We start from the raw sequence: 17,103 nt of genomic DNA, 5'->3' as shown, positions 1-17,103 counted from the left end.
AGGGAGTATAAATACCCCCTTAAACCCCAATCCTTTCCATTCCATCCATTTATCCATCCTAATCTCTACACACTCCAAAACACACACAACCCGAACCAAGATCCAAAGGCGAGGACCCGAGCTCGTTGGTGCTAGATCTTCGTGACGAACCAAAGCAACAAGACCAGCTCGTGTTCATAGTTCGACTCATTTACGGTACGTTTATATCGAGAACTTGTTCGTTTAGGTTTGGATTAGTATAGAAATGATAAATCTGTGTTTGTATGGTAAAAACGAATCCAACAAAGCTAAACTTACTGAAAATGGATATGATTTGATGGGTTAATCGATTGATAAAAGAACCCGTAACCTATATGCCTAAATCGCACCCTTTAAACATCGATGTTAGGTCGATTTGATGGTTGGGGTTTGTAGGCGCTGGTCAGACGATTCCGTGGATACCTAAATCGAGTTATTTGGTTAAGAAACGAAGATGATTAAGGGATTTAAGGACGAACAGTACCTGCAGCTGGACAACTTCGCCTGCAAGCTAAGTTCGCCTGATGAACTTCGCCTGCAAAGCTAAGTTCGCCTGATGACAACTTCGCTGCAAAGCTAAGTTCGCCTGATGACAACTTCGCTTGCAAGCTAAGTTCGCCTGATGAACTTCGCCTGCAAAGCTAAGTTCGCCTGATGACAACTTCGCTGCAAAGCTAAGTTCGCCTGATGACAACTTCGCCTGCAAACTGATAACTTCGCCTGCAAACTGGTAACTTCGCCTTCAAAGTTTAACTTCGCCTAAAGCTAAGTTCGCCTAAGGTTTAACTTCGCCTAAAGCTAAGTTCGCATAAGGTTTAACTTCGCCTAAAGCTAAGTTCGCCTAAGGTTTAACTTCGCCTAAAGTCAAGTTCGATTAGAAAATAAATTAAAAACCTAATGGAAAATGTGTTAAGACAGTTAATGAAAATAAAATTTTTCCAAGCTGACCTGGCAGCTCGACCCCAGCCAGGGGCTCTGCCCCTTGGACCCTGCTAGGGGCTGCCGCCCCTAGACCCCGCTGCCAGGGGCGCTGCCCCCGGACCCCCGTTCGTTGTGGTTTGTATAAAGATAGAAATACAACACGAGTAGTAGTAGTTAATTGATACGTGTAACTTATACAGTCAGCCGAGCTCAGTTAAAGAAGGGATTTACAACTATCGGAGGAAGAAGCAGAGTTCAGGTGAGTTCTAGCCCCACTTCTGTGTTATGTTTTCGGGGCTGTGTGCATACTCTATATGTTTGTTAATACACTTATCCTAAGTGATAAGTGTATGCCTTATGTGAATGATGTGATATGTATGAATGATTGCTTGATGGTACGTGAACGATCTTCGGATATTGCATGTACTGTCAGGTTGTAACGCTATGTATAAGGTAAGTATGATATGTATGCTTATGTGTATGAACGTGATAAAGTTAATAAAAGAAGGAAATGATGGTTGTATGGTTACGAAAAGGGTACCGAGCCCTAATAATACTCGAGGTATGATGTATGGTTGTATGGTAACGAAGAGGGAATCGAACCCTACTAATATTCGAGAACTAGGGAACCGAACCCTACTAATATTCGAGGAAAGAGGGTACCGAGCCCTAATAATACTCGAGGAAAGAGGGTACCGAGCCCTAATAATACTCGAGGAAAGAGGGTACCGAGCCCTAATAATACTCGAGGTATGATGTATGGTTGTATGGTAACGAAGAGGGAATCGAACCCTACTAATATTCGAGAACTAGGGAACCGAACCCTACTAATATTCGAGGAAAGAGGGTACCGAGCCCTAATAATACTCGAGGTATGATGTATGGTTGTATGGTAACGAAGAGGGAATCGAACCCTACTAATATTAGAGAACTAGGGAACCGAACCCTACTAATATTCGAGGAAAGAGGGTACCGAGCCCTAATAATACTTGAGGAAAGAGGGTACCGAGCCCCAATAATACTCGAGGAAGGAGGGTACCGAGCCCTAATAATACTCGAGGAAGGAGGGTACCGAGCTTTAATAATACTCGAGGAATGTAGGGCGTAATGCTCTTTATAACGTAAGATATGAAAGTAAGTTAATACAAAAGAAAGTATGAAAGTATGAAAGTATGAATGAAATAATATAAGTTTATGTGTATTGTATAGTGTATGATTAACTATAACTCACTCGGCGTAGCTGACTTTTAGTATGCACGCAGGTGAGTAGGATGAGGAAGCTCGCTTGAGGAGACACGTGGCACTGAATAAGAGGCTGGCATCGGAAGACTCAAGACGTTTAAGTTTAATGTTTCGTTTATTTTGAAAGACAAAATGATGTTTTAAGGCAAGACGTGTTTTGTTATGAGATGTTTTATGAAAGTTTTTATATTCCGCGAAAGTTTTAATGAACTCTGATTTGTAAGAACTGTGTTTATGAGTGAATCCGACGCTAAAGTAAGGCTACCGGGTTCGGGGCCTTACAAGTTGGTATCAGAGCATAAGTTCGAGAGATTTAAGCATCCTACATGCTTAGACTCGAACAGAGAATGAGATTTAAAATGAGAAAGAAAGAAGATGCCAGTTCAAGATAGCCACGTGTCACTCAAGCAAGCTCAGTAAAGGTAAAGTGTATGGTAAATGGTGTATGTTAATGTTGGCTTATTTGCTAAATGAAGAATGAGTGCAGGTTAGGGATAGGATTAATTGATCTTAACTGATTAACTGTTTAAGAGTATAAACAAGCACAAGTGAAATCATGAAGGGAAGTATGTAGAACCTGAGGAGTAACGCAAATAGTTAATTACACTTGATCAACGTCATTAACTACTTACTTACAAATCATGTGCTAAATAATTCCTAGAGTGATGACGTTTGTGTTTTCCCTTTTAGAATACTAATGGCTGGAGCCGGAGAAATTGTTGGAACTGGAGGTCGCACTGGACGTCGTGGCAGGCCTCGTCTTGTCCAGCAACCCTCGGTAGAAAAAGCTTCCAACACCGGAGACGAAGGAGGCGCAGCTGGAGGAAACTCGAGCAACAACGGGTCTTGTATATGAGTTATGAAAATTCATCAAGTGATATAAGGCAAAGCTGATGGCACAAGGATTTTTCAAAGACCCATGATTAAATATGAGGAGACACATTCTCCAATGGTGGAAGCAATGATTTTCCGATAACTAAACATTCTGGTAATATAAAGAGAGAATTGACATGCGTCAAATAAATATTGTTATTCATTTGATACTGAGAGTTTACAGAAAAATCTATGAAGGATTTGAATTATAAAACCATGTAAAGTAAGTTCTCGAGAACACAATGATTGTTGTGTATAGAGTCATATTTCCATACTTTACGATTATTGAATATGTTGAACATAAATGGAACTCATGAAGAGTTTCCTAAGGTAATTGAATACTTAAAAAATTAATTGATTATGTGCATTAACAAGCATACACATAGAAGATAATGTACGTGATGAGTACAATATCTCAATAAACAAATAAATCGTACAAATTTTTGATATGTGATACACAATGATGTGTTAATGAGCAATTTTATGCAACAAAAATCCTGGAAAAGTGAATGCATATGCATCATTTGTCAAGTTGAAAGAAGACCATGATGGATTAGTAAATGCATGGATTTACGCTTATTACGTATGGACTAAATTATTTGGATTGAGCTTGACACAACTGAAGAGATATTTTGATAAAGAGGGAGATAAGTTGGATATAATTAGTCATACTTTTATCAAAATTTTACTCTTAAAAGGCCATTATAATCACAGTTTACAATGATGTACATATCACTGAGAGAAACTTATGAGCTTTTAAAGAGAGATTTCTTTTTGAAAGACATTGACACAGTGTGATTATTATTCGACTTATAGTTCGAGTATATGCGTAACTATATGTTTATAAATCCATCAAAGTGAATCTAGAAAATGGTGAGACGTTTTATCATGGACAAATTTAATCCTTTTAGTATGTTAAAGGATGTCTAACAATGACTCTATATCATTGTCAATCTGAATATGAATTTTATTTGTTCGAAAATACTGTAATTAAATGCATATGTGCATTATGTCGTATTGTTAGCTATATACGATTATTATTTTCTTTATTTATATTTATCGACATGTGTCATGCTAGGTGATATCAGAATGTGTTGAAAACATACATTTCAGGTATGAAAGATATGTGTTTATATTTTACTAACCCATCAAAACAAGTTTGGTTAGTCTTGTTGATGCAGAGAAACACAACAGGATCATAGTGTTTACCAGATGAAGCAATAGAAGTTTTCACGTGAATATAATACAACATTATTCAACTTAGGGATTCAAATGTAAAGAACGAAAACGCAAATGATTGACTACAAAATTTTTAGGTGACATACATAGAAGATCGATGGTTACAATTTTAAAGGATATACAAATCAGGGGGAGACAATACGCGCTACACTCTTTTTCCCTTGGCTATGGTTTTGTCCCAATGAGTTTTCCTAGCAAGGTTTTTAATGAGGCAGCATCATGAAGCGTATGAAGTTGATAACCAAGGGGGAGTATTATGAATTATAATTATTATGGTTATCAACACCTAAAATAGATTTGGCTTCTTCTCCAAGTTTTCCCATCCCTATATAACATTCTTGTATCTCATTGTATTACAGACACATAGTTAATGAAATCTCTCCCTTTCTACCTACATCTCTATTTCACATGTTTTTGCTATTAGGCTAATTTCCCAACAGTTATATATTTTTTATTAACGGTCATTTGGATTATAGACGGGTCACTGAACCGAACGAAGCCTTGTTCATGCTCGTTCACTAAGCATTTGAACTTGTTCATAAACGGTTCACGAACGCTACCGAACGATATTTCTTACTCGTGTTCACTTATTAAGAAAATGTATTTGTTCGTTTCCGTTCATTAGGTGTCTAAACGAACACATACGAACACAAATGAGCATAATTGAGGTCTATTCTAATTGTTAAAATAATAATAAAATTAAAAAATATAAGGACTTTGGATAAAATAAATAAATATAAAAAAGAAATTTAATGAAGAAAATATACAAACGAAGTGTTCAAGTTCGTTCGTTTAACTTATCGAATGGAATTTCTTGTTCGTATTTGCTCATATATTAAACGAATGAACTTCCCGCTGAACAATTCATGAACTGTTCGTTGAACGTTCGATTCGTTTACATCCCTAGAGAAAACCGTTTAGCCCAGCCTGAAATACCCGATTTTCTGCAATATATGAGACTTGAACCCAAGACTTCCTCTTTTTTGTTGTTTTTTTTTTCTAAACTACGGTCTTTGGTCCGTGTTTGCCACATTTGGTTAATGTTATGAAACCTAAAAGATCTGTCCGGACTTGCTAACCGGGGTGTGGCAAAGCTAATTCATAGTCGCCATTCGCCAACCACCAGTTGTGTATGGTTAGTCTACAATGCACGATTTTCACAAGTCTTGTGCATGGTTTCATGAGTCTTCATTGCTGCATTTACGTGAGACTTTAATGTCTTATCTTCACTTCTTTGGTCAATTTTGCACGGGACATCAAGAGGAATGTCACTTTACAAGAGGATGACATGCTTTAAACAAGAGACACGTTGGTGGTTGGTGTAATGAGATTGAGACTTGTGAGATTGTTAAAAGTGAAATAATTGAATGATTTTTAATGGTGAAATAGTCAAAGGATTACATCTGAGATGTGATCTTCATGCACCACCTTCATAATGATTGTTGCATAGGTCTGTATGAGTTGTACAAGTCACACATGACTAACAAATTTACAGAGGGGACACATAATCAACTTTTTGCCGCATATATGAGTCGTATAGGTCTTATAGAGCTCGTATAGAGCCTGATAGAACATAAAACCTATACAACTCATATAGGGTCTACACAACCGTATAAAAACTTTCAATTAATTGTATAATGTGTCTATACGGCTCGTATAGAGCTATACGAGACAACAAAAATAAAACCCGACAACTTCCGACGGAAAAAGCGACACAACTTAGGGCTTATACGACTTGTATATGGCTATACGAGTCGCGTATGTGAAAATTCTAGATGGTGCGATCAGTACATATGAGTTTATTGTGAGAAATATAAGAACTGAAGGAAAAAAAGGCACTGTGATAACCCATGAATATATCAAACTCGGCGGAGGTGTAAAACCTTGTATTCACATATTCACTCAACTCGAAAACACAGAGTTACCACCACCGTCACCTTTGTTCGCCATCCTCTCACCCGCAGCCAGTAACTAACGTTAACCATTAAGAAAATTGAACAAAAAGTAGACGTAAAAACGTTGAACCACACACGCTCATTGCATTGTGTTAACACACACAAATTAGACCGGAACATACAGTATAGAATAAAATAACTAGGTCAACTTAACATATACGTTGCGATGGGGCTGTAAAACGGGAGAATAGACATAACGTTCAACCACACACATGCGTTGTAGTGTATTAACTCGTTAAATTCAAACATAAACGTTAAACAAAAAAATGTAAAAGATGAAAAATATAAGGCACCAAAGTTGAAAGTGGAAAAATGTTGATAACTAAAACTAAAATGCGACATATTTGTACTATGAAATAGTGTAGGGACCAAAAGTAAAAAAATAAATGTTGTATAAAAAAATATCATATTATACACACTTGGATGCACAATGTACAAAAGATTAAAAAAAAAAGGAGAGGGTCGGTGCCACACAAGAGGAATTTTTAGTTTTTTATTGTCTTTTTTGTTGGTATATATTTACAAACGTAAGAAGCTTGAGCAACAAAATTGTCTGGTGGAATGGTCGGAGTAAAGTTGGTTAAGCATTGTTATCTAGCTAACTTGGTTGGACGCTTTATTTTGATCCTTAATTTTGCTGTATATTCCCACTGCAAATACATACTGCAATATTCGAACTTTTATTTTTGGTGTTTATTCTAAAAGATTCTTAGTTAAACCAAGGAAATGATTCGGTTGAATGGTTATAGGAGAGTTGATTAAATTAAAAACCGCACATGCTTGGCTTAGTTTTTGTTCGAAATTTGGGATTCTATTATATATAACAAATAGAAAGTTTAGTGCCGCAAGTGCCTTATTGAGCCACTTTGCGGCACCAAACTGGTCCGCAAAATTTGTTTTGTTTCTTTAGTTCAGTCATCGTAACGAATGCAACATAAACCGAGCGAACGTCAATTTTTTGTTTTTTCGACAACGATCGGCTTTTACCAACGCTCGTGTTCTAACGAATGATGTCACCCTATTGGTCCAACTCAAGTTTTATAGTTTTTTTTATATGTGGTTTTAATTCCGGCACAATAACACACGTCACCAAAAATGACTGAATCCGCGTCGACTTATCGGCTCAGTGCTTGGGGCCGCCGACAACACTTGGGTTTTACCACTGTCCGTGTTTTACTAACTGGCCGACGCAAGTTCATTCATCGTAACGAACGTAACGAAAACCGAGCGAGCGTCAATTTTTTTTTGTTTACCGGGATCGACAACTATCGACTTTTACCAACGCTCGAATTTTACCGATTGACGCCACACTATTGGTCCACCTCAACTTTAATACTTTTTTGTTTTATATTTGCTTTTAATTCCGGTACAAAAACACACGTCACCGAAACCGACTGAATTCGAATGGACTTACCGGCTCAATGTTTGGGGCCGACAACACTTAAGTATTACCACCGTCCGAGTTTTGCTAACCTACCCGGCGTAACGCGCCGGTAAAAAACTAGTTATTAGTATCACTAGAGTAATTCCACACACGGATCATAAAATATTATTCTGGTTGACTGGTTGTACAGAACATACAAACTTCTAAAAAGGTAATTTACTGAATTGAACTCCATTCTAAAACATACTTCCAGGAAAATTTAATTAGTTTACCACATACTAAGTAGTATTATTTTTTATTATTTTATGAAAATAAAAAATAACCACACTAAGTTACCGACAAAAGGGTGAACGACCAGACAGAGGACTGAATCGCTACACTAGTCAATAGTCATCGTACATAAATAGATAACTCTAATTTAAAATTTATATATTATTTGAAATTAGTTGCATAAGAATTAAATAATCCATATCACCATTTGATAAGGCTTGATAATTGGCATTGAGCACCTACTCACCTAGTATCCATTTACGTAAGAGAAAAAAAAAATTAATACCAGATCAAATATTAGGATACCGGTTATATTAGCCGATCAAAATGTTTAGGTATCGTTTGATACGCATGAATGAAGAATGATATGTGAAATGGAATGAAAAATTATGAAAAAAAAAGTATTTTATTAGTCATCGTTATTGAATAAATAGCCACACAAGATATTTGTTTCATATAAACACGTCAAAACATTCATTTATTTAATCTTTCAAAATAAACACGTCATCACTATTGACGTGTTTGTTTATATTTGTTGATATTTGTTTATATTTGTTTCATATAAACACGTCAAAACATTCGTTATTGAATAAATAGCTACACAAGGTCTCTTTTTTTTCATTTTATTTAATCTTTCAAACTACCTTTTCAATATCATCACTTGGCCATCACATCCGCTGTCACCGCCACCAACTCCCCACCGTACTTTCTCAACGCAAAACGCCACTACCTCCCACCCCCCACCCCTACCACCACTAGCACTTCTTTGTCCGTTTAACTCCCTCATCGATATCATTTCTCTATATTAAATAAAACTTAAGTTTTTTTTTTAAAAAATCATTGTATTAATTTTAACCATCACGACCCTCTAAATCTCTAATATTATAACACAAAGTTTAAGAATAATAGTTATACTAGTATATTTATTAAAAGTGAGTGAAAATATAAAATAGTTTCGTATGAGAGGCACAAAATAACTTAACAAATTGCATCGAGGGTTTAATTTAGAAAAGCATAATCCTGAAAAGGGTCATTTTGACCAACTTAGTGTCAAAGCTCAAAACTAGCCATGGTTTCAAAAAATCTTGAAAATGGTTATTCATAAACTGGTGGACCGCTCATTCTAGTTGTCATCCGCACAATCTTAAAACCAATAGAATCTAGTCATTTCTGAGGATGACAGGAGAAAAACGGACGGTTTGACGGGTTATGAATGGTCATTTTTAGGTTTTTTTTAATAAATAGCTAATTTTTAGAAAATTTCTTATAGAAAATCATTAGAACTCTCGAGGCTACTTTAATATGCTATGACTAAATTGATAGCTTTTAATATGCCAAACAGATAACTAATTGTACTTTAGAATGATTAAGGGACACAACCATCATAATCTTTATGAATGATTAGTGGAATTTAAAAGTATATTACTCCTAACAATTATTTTATGAAATAAAAATAATGGGGAAATAGGATCTTGCAACTTACATGTTTATAGGAAAAGTACGATTAATTAACATGTGAGTTGTGACCGGTCACATAATTAATAAAAACGAATCAAAGGACACGAGGAACCATGGTCCATGAATCAAAGAACATCATCTTATTATCATTTTTACTTTCCATTTTAAGACCAAATCAAATTTTAATTTAACTATTTTGATCTGGTTTGATTCAGTTCATGTTAACCGAATGATAATAAAAACCGAGAAACCCACCAGGAACTGAAAAAACGTTACGCATAAAGTTATTTATATTATAAAAAGCTTGAAACGAGTCAAACCCCAAATAAAGCTAGTTTAGTTTTCTAACCCAAGCCTAAGCCGTCAAGCCCCAAATGAGCTTAGTGTATTTTTTTTATGTTTTAATTTCTTAACAAGCTCGAGCCTTAATTTTGTTTTTAATTCCTTAGCCAAGCTTGAGCCTAAAGTATTTTTTAATTTAATTATGTTTTAATCCCAAAGCTTACAAAACGACTCACGAGCTGAACTGAAGCTTTAGAATAAGAGAGAGGCTCGTTTAGCAATAAGCGAACCGAATCAAAAACCAGCGAAACCGAACCGAAATTAACCAATAACCGACTTAACCAAAATCAATTATCAACTACTTTGTACCCTCGGTTAACCGTACCAAACCATTCATATTTTCATATATTTCATACCATTTCCTATACCTATATCTCCATTTCATATACGTATATCTCAATTTATCTGATTTATATATTCATTTCATAAATTTACGTATTCGTCTCATTTACTTTTAAGCAAAATTTTAACCTAAATTAATTTCGGTTATTAACTAAACTGAACCAAAAATTAACAGAATAAACTAATTTGATTAATTGAAAACCGATTGATTCGTATGATTGATTCTAATAACCGAGTCGAACCGTACACACCGACCCAAATTACAAGCCGTTCACAAATAAAAAAAATAATAATATTCGTTAAAAAAAAAAAACTAGCAGGTGTGTGGGTGCACACCATGTGTAGCTTAGCAGCCTAATGATAGTGACACCTCCCAACTGTCCAGCGCATTTTAGCATCAACCCTCACACCTTTTTTCTATATACACCACCAACCCCCACCTTACCTTCTCAACACCCTCACCGGCGCACTTTAGTACCACCACCGTCACCATGGATCTCCGCCGTAAACTCCCTCCACGCCCACTGTCATCCTCCTCCACCACCACCAAATCATCCGTTGACCGGTCCGACCGGTCAACGTCACCGGTTCCTAAAGCTTCCGATGCGTTACCGTTACCGTTGTACCTAACCAACGGCATTTTCTTCACGCTGTTCTTCTCCGTGGCGTATTATCTTCTTCACCGGTGGCGTGATAAGATCCGCTCGTCTACACCACTCCACGTGGTCACGTTGTCCGAGCTGGCAGCCATTGTCTCTTTAATCGCCTCGTTTATTTATTTGCTAGGCTTTTTCGGTATTGATTTTGTCCAGTCGTTCATCGCCACGTCACGAGGCGACGAGTGCGATGAGGACGTGGACGATAGTTTCGACGACTCCGTGGTGGAGAAGCCGAATCCGAAGCCTAAAGTTTTTATTAATACGAAAGATCCGAATTACATTCCGAAACCGAAAGGTTTTATTAATACGAAAGATCCGAATTACATTTCCGAGGACGACGAGCAGATCGTGGACGACGTCGTCTGCGGATCTGTCCCGTCGTACTCGCTCGAGTCGAAACTCGGCGACTGCTTCCGCGCGGCGTCGGTTCGACGCCGCGCGTTGGAGCGGACGACCGGGCGGTCGTTGGTAGGGTTGCCTTTAGACGGTTTCGACTATGAAGCTATATTAGGACAGTGTTGTGAGATGCCTGTAGGTTATGTGCAGTTGCCTGTAGGGATAGCTGGACCGTTGTTGTTGAATGGTTGTGAGTATATGGTGCCCATGGCAACTACGGAGGGGTGTTTGGTTGCGAGTGCGAATAGAGGGTGTAAGGCGATTTATGCGTCGGGTGGGGCTACGGCGATTTTGTTGAAGGATGGGATGACGAGAGCGCCGGTTGTTAGGTTTGCCACGGCGGAGAGGGCTTCGCAGCTTAAGTTCTTTCTGGAAGACGCGGTTAATTTCGATACGTTGAGTGTCGTTTTCAATAAGTAAGGTTTACTCTTGGTTACTTGTAGTGTGAGAATTTGTTACTTCTAAGTAATAATGAAATATATGAATCTTACTCTTAGGGGGTGTTAGGGATTGCTTATTTTCACCAACTTATAACTTATAAACTTTTTAAAAAGTAATAAGGTGTTTGGGATTGCTTATATTGTGAGAGGAAAAGTTTCATAAGTTACACTTTTGTAACTTATTAACCCAAACACCCCCTTACTTGCCGTTTTTAAGATGCGTTTTGCTTGGGCGAGCAATTCGTCGGGTGAAAACAAAATAGTGAGTTCCTCGATGGGCATCCCATCGAGGGTAAAGTGGAGAATATGTTGACACTGTTTACCTGGGCGGTTACATTTTTATACTATTTAGTGATTGTATTTTCGTAGTTAACTTGAAGTTTTAAGTTACTAGCAAGGAAAAAATTGTTACTCTAAACCATCAAGTGAACACAACACTTGAGAAACTTGGTTACTGGTAAGATTTGCTTATTGAATCGTTTTTATGTTAAACAAACAAATCTGTATTGAATTTTGTAAGTTTTTAAGTTTGTATTTAACTGCATAAGATGGTTAAAAAGCCTTTTAATTATGGTAAATTTAGTGTTAGGAAAAGCTCAAAATATATGTCTCAGGGGTATGCCTTTGAGGGTTAAATGGTCAAATTCTCATTTAGATATCATTTTGAAATGTGGATGCATCTATAAGTATTCTTGTCATATGTTGAGGTGACAATATGTGAGAACTAATTAATCCATGTATGATCTTTATAATTGGATATGTTAGTTGGATATGATGATAGAAATATAAGAGGTGATGGTGTGATAGTAGTGAGTCATTTATAGCTAGCATGTGCGTGTCACACACACAAAACATATATGTGTATATGATGTTGATAGGTCAGATATTTGTATTTGGCGGTTTCTGATTGATGTTACATTTTGTTATAAACGACAGATCAAGCAGATTCGCACGGCTCCAAAATATTCAATGCTCAATTGCTGGGAAAAATCTATATATTAGATTTACTTGCAGCACGGGTGATGCAATGGGGATGAATATGGTTTCAAAGGGTGTCCAAAATGTGTTGGATTTTCTTCAAAATGATTTCCCGGACATGGACGTGATTGGTATATCTGGTAAGCCTTGGTTTCTCTTTACAACCTATTTTTTAGAAAGTAGGATTTGATGGGTGGGAAGCATAATTCTTTGATGCATAATGAAGTGACAAAATAGATGATTTATAAAAAGGTTATCGAACATAAAAAGTTCATTGATAAAAGAAAATGGGATATGAAGATATCCGTAAATATGCAATCTACATGTCTTTTCTCATTTTTATACCATAATATTATCTCTTTGCATACATCATTCATTACCTTCAGTCCAATATCTGGCTTTTTAAATGATCAAGACAAGAATAAAATCATGAAAATTCTAGTAAATAGCATTTTATTTACTGACATAGCTGATTAAAGATCATTTGAATAATCAAAATTTACTTATTTTTAGACAAATATTCAGACACTCATATGTATTAAAAACTGTTGATGTGGGTTATGTTTTTATTCCTAATGGGTTGTAAAATCAAGAAATTAAATTAAAACAGAATCGGGTCGAAAGCCGTCTAAATTGTTTTACTTGTGCATACACACATCTCAAAACAACTTTATTAAGAATTCAAACCATTGTTGTAATAATATTGTTTTGGTAGTTTATATTTAAAACATTAGAAACAACATATTTTCCCATTTTATTGTAAATAAAATAAAATCAGTTACTTATAAAATGTATCAACATATAATGTCATCTTTGATTAATTAATATGCTTATTTTATGTACTATGAAATGGGTAAATATGATACTTCTAGTGTTATGGAAGGGTAAATATTATATTACAAAATTTTAAAGGATATATATATACATATATTTATATTTGTGTGTGTGTAGATATATATAGATATATTCTACCAAACTTGTTTGTGGGTCAAGCCCACCCACATGTTTTTGACAAAAAAATGATCTGTCCAGTTAGGTTCATTTGGGACCATTTCTTTTGGTTTCAATTATTGTTATTAGCTGGCAAACTGACTCATGTTTTTTGGTCAAACAGGAAACTTTTGCTCAGATAAAAAACCAGCAGCCGTTAACTGGATCGAAGGGCGAGGAAAGTCTGTTGTTTGTGAGGCGGTCATAACCGAAGATGTTGTAAAAAAGGTGCTTAAGACCACAGTGCCTGCACTTGTGGAACTTAACATGCTTAAAAACCTTACGGGTTCGGCAATCGCTGGTGCTTTTGGCGGCTTTAACGCCCATGCAGCCAACATCGTCTCTGCTGTCTTTATTGCCACGGGTCAAGATCCCGCCCAAAACATTGAGAGCTCTCATTGCATAACCATGATGGAAGCTGTTAATAATGGAAAAGATTTGCACGTATCCGTCACAATGCCTTCAATCGAGGTATTCATGCTTATTCTATCTTAATAGGTTTTTTTTGTTTTTTTGTTTAGGGGATTAGGGTCGTTTGTCGGTTTTTGAAATTGAGTTATGTGATAGGGGGCGCTTGGGATGACTTATCAAAACTGCTTATTTGAATAAGCAGTTTGATGTTGGTTGTCCTGAAACTATTTTCAAAGTAATAACACCAAGAAAAAAAGTTATCAAAAGGGTTAAAAGTGTAGGGGTGTCACTTCACGGTTGTTTTGGTTTGGTCGAAATGCTAACTACGATTTTGAAGAATAACACAAATAAACGTCTGGTTTTATTGGTTTTGCCAGTAGGGGTGCAAACGAGCCGAGCCAGGCTTGTACTCGGCTCGTTTAACTTACACAGAGCTCGAGCTCGGCTCGTTTCGAGCTCTATTTCCAAAGCTCGAGCTCGGCTCGTTTACCACTCATTAGTTATTTTTTAAATAATATAAATTTTTTTTATATTTTTTTCTATTATAATTTTCTGTATAAATTATTATTTAGTTATTTTTATTTATTTTTTATAACATTATATATATTAATTAATAATTATTAAATATATATTTTAAAATAATATATAAATGGCAGGCTCGTTTAGGCTCGCGAGCCGGCTCGAGCTTGATAAGTGAAGCTCGGGCTCGTTTATTAAACGAGCTTACCTTTAGGCTTGAGCTCGGGCTCAGGCTCGGTTAAGCTCGGCTCGTTCGAGCTTTTTTACGAGCCGATCTCGAGTAGCTCGCGAGCAGCTCGGCTCGTTTGCACCCCTAGTTTTTGGCAGTTTGAACATATTTTTTTAATTATTTTAAAAACTTAGTTTGTATTAAAGTTTTCAAAATAATAAAGATGGTTCATGAGTATAATACATATAGATGACTAGGGCTGTTCAAAAAGCTCGCGGCTCGTGGTTTGCTCGAAAAAAGCTCGGCTCGAAAAAAGCTCGAACAAAAACTGCTCGGTTCGAATCGGCTCGGTTTCGAAACGAGCCGAGCCCGAGCCATGGTCGGCTCGTGGCTCGGTGGTTATATATATATATATCTATATATATATAATTAATAATGTATATATATGTATATATTTATCTATTATATATGGACTTGATTTGGACATCTATCTATTTGGCTGAACTTTTTTTGCATATGGTTTATTAAAATAAATATTATATGTTAAGTTAAGCTATTAAGTTTAAAATTTGGATTATTTTTTTGTATTTCGAGCCAATTCGAATCGAGCCGAGCTGGCTCGTTTTAAAACCGAGCTGAACTCTAGCTCAGGTTTTCAGCTCGATTTCGAATTCGAGCTCGAGCCGAGCCAACTGGATCAAAATTCGAGCCAAGCCCGAGCCAGCTCTGGTTCGAGCTCAGCTCGGCTCGTGAACACCCCTATAGATGACTTTATATTCTAAAATTTAAAAATATAGTAAATTACAGTTTTCGTACTTTGAATCTATCTCAATTTGCAGAATCGTCCTTAAACTGTAGAAATTACTGAAATCATCTTTACGTTTAGGGCTTGTCACATATTTCATTCTTTAAGTAACTGACATTAGATTTACTGCTAAATGAGTAGGGGTGGCAAATGTGACCCATTGGGTTAAATGGATTTTATTAAAATGCATATAATGGGTTAAGCTAAAAAAAGAAAATAATTGAAACAGGTCAAAACGGCTTGACATTTTTTTACTAATAGAATGAGAAAACGGAGGAAACTTTTTAGTATTTTTACCTTTTTAGTGGTTCATAAACACCCTCGGTTTAAACATTATTAACCGTGTTTGGTTTCCTATATGTTTTAGGTTGGTACAGTTGGAGGCGGTACACAACTAGCCTCACAGTCAGCATGCCTGAACCTACTTGGAGCCAAGGGTTCAAACCGAGAGTCACCAGGGTCAAACGCTAGGTTGTTGGCAACAGTGGTAGCTGGTTCAGTGCTAGCCGGTGAGCTGTCGTTGATGTCTGCGATAGCAGCCGGTCAGCTGGTTAAGAGCCACATGAAATACAACAGATCAAGCAGGGATATTGCATCAACAGTTTGAAAGCTTATTATTGTGTGTATCAGTCAATGTATGTATTAAATTCCAGTTATTTATAAGTTGGGTTATTTTTTTAATGGAATTTCATTTTTTGGCTATTAGTTTTTTATCTTCAGGTGTTTGGGATTTGTTATTAAATATAATATAAAATAAATAGTTTTAAATAAACTTGTTTATATTGCTTGAGGGGCTGTTTGGTTCATTCAGATCTGAATGAGTTAGATGAGTCAGATTTGAATGAATCAGATCTGAATGACTCCATTAAGATGTAAACAAACAACCCCTAAGAGTTGAATGGTTAATTCCATGAACGTTTGTATGCTTAGTCCTGACCCTTCTAAACTAAGTTTATACCCGTCTTAGTCCAGGTAGCGCAATGTACACAATAGTGCGTGATTCGGATCCTTGGTCTAATAAAGTTATCTCTTTGATGCTTCCTTTTGCCCACTCTACACGTTTTATCTTGGCTCTAAGCTTTTGACTTTATTTTGCGCTTCCCATTTCCCTCTGTTATCAGACCCCTAGTCTAGTGCGGTTATAGGCTTGCCTAATGCAACGTCATACTCAATCCTTAATCCCGACCTTTTGTTTTTCAAAATAGACTAGAGTTTTCAATTTTATTGCGTTGTCGCTTGCCACGTCCCATCAATCACTTCCACTCATTTAATGTTGTCCTTGTCAACGAAACGACCTCTGTTTTTTGCCCTTTTAGATGCAAATTTACTTAAAGCGGCTATAATTTTGTTGACATTGCTCATCAAAGCACCTAAATGAGATAAACCTTCAATTTTAATCATTAAATAACTGTCAAAGAACATTCAGCCTAATAGTATCTTGGCGTGTTAAATGGTATCCATATTTCATTAGAGCTCGAGGGCTCGAGTCCTATTGTGGACTATGAAGTAAAATTATGAGTATATTATATGGGTGTTTAGATTATTGTGTCATTGACTATGCATGTCAATTGATTTTTTGTTGTTACTTAAATTTAATTGTGTGAAGATATTCCTAAGTTAGCTGATAATCACCTTATATAATGTCATTCTTGTGAAAAGAAATTGTTGCACTCATTTTGGATTGGTTGGTAA

The 17,103-nt window shown here is 36.3% G+C and overlaps 1 protein-coding gene across 1 annotated transcript; it reads left to right on the top strand.

Annotated features, from left to right (window-relative positions):
* The first annotated feature begins 10,462 nt into the window (after nucleotides 1-10,462).
* LOC143612527 (3-hydroxy-3-methylglutaryl coenzyme A reductase 1-like) lies at nucleotides 10,463-16,113 on the top strand. The gene is made up of 4 exons (XM_077086490.1): nucleotides 10,463-11,515; nucleotides 12,476-12,657; nucleotides 13,632-13,978; nucleotides 15,779-16,113. Exons 1-4 carry the CDS (start codon nucleotides 10,536-10,538, stop codon nucleotides 16,016-16,018), a joined length of 1,749 nt encoding a protein of 582 aa, XP_076942605.1. The 5' UTR covers nucleotides 10,463-10,535; the 3' UTR covers nucleotides 16,019-16,113.
* Nucleotides 16,114-17,103: the final 990 nt, after the last annotated feature.

The sequence above is a fragment of the Bidens hawaiensis genome, unplaced genomic scaffold (genome assembly GCF_021521415.1).
Source record: "Bidens hawaiensis isolate Kalapana, Puna unplaced genomic scaffold, B.hawaiensis_p1.1 tig00034725_1, whole genome shotgun sequence".
Lineage (NCBI taxonomy): Eukaryota > Viridiplantae > Streptophyta > Magnoliopsida > Asterales > Asteraceae > Bidens > Bidens hawaiensis.
This window is presented reverse-complemented; position numbering and strand designations above follow the sequence as displayed.

What these genes read in the sequence shown, in the direction of transcription:
- LOC143612527 (XM_077086490.1), top strand. Translation starts at nt 10,536, where the DNA reads ATGGATCTCCGCCGTAAACTCCCTCCACGCCCACTGTCATCCTCCTCC. An exon ending in GGACGTGATTGGTATATCTG is followed by an intron (nt 12,658 to 13,631) that starts GTAAGCCTTGGT and finishes TTGGTCAAACAG; the next exon opens with GAAACTTTTGCTCAGATAAA. An exon ending in TCACAATGCCTTCAATCGAG is followed by an intron (nt 13,979 to 15,778) that starts GTATTCATGCTT and finishes TATATGTTTTAG; the next exon opens with GTTGGTACAGTTGGAGGCGG.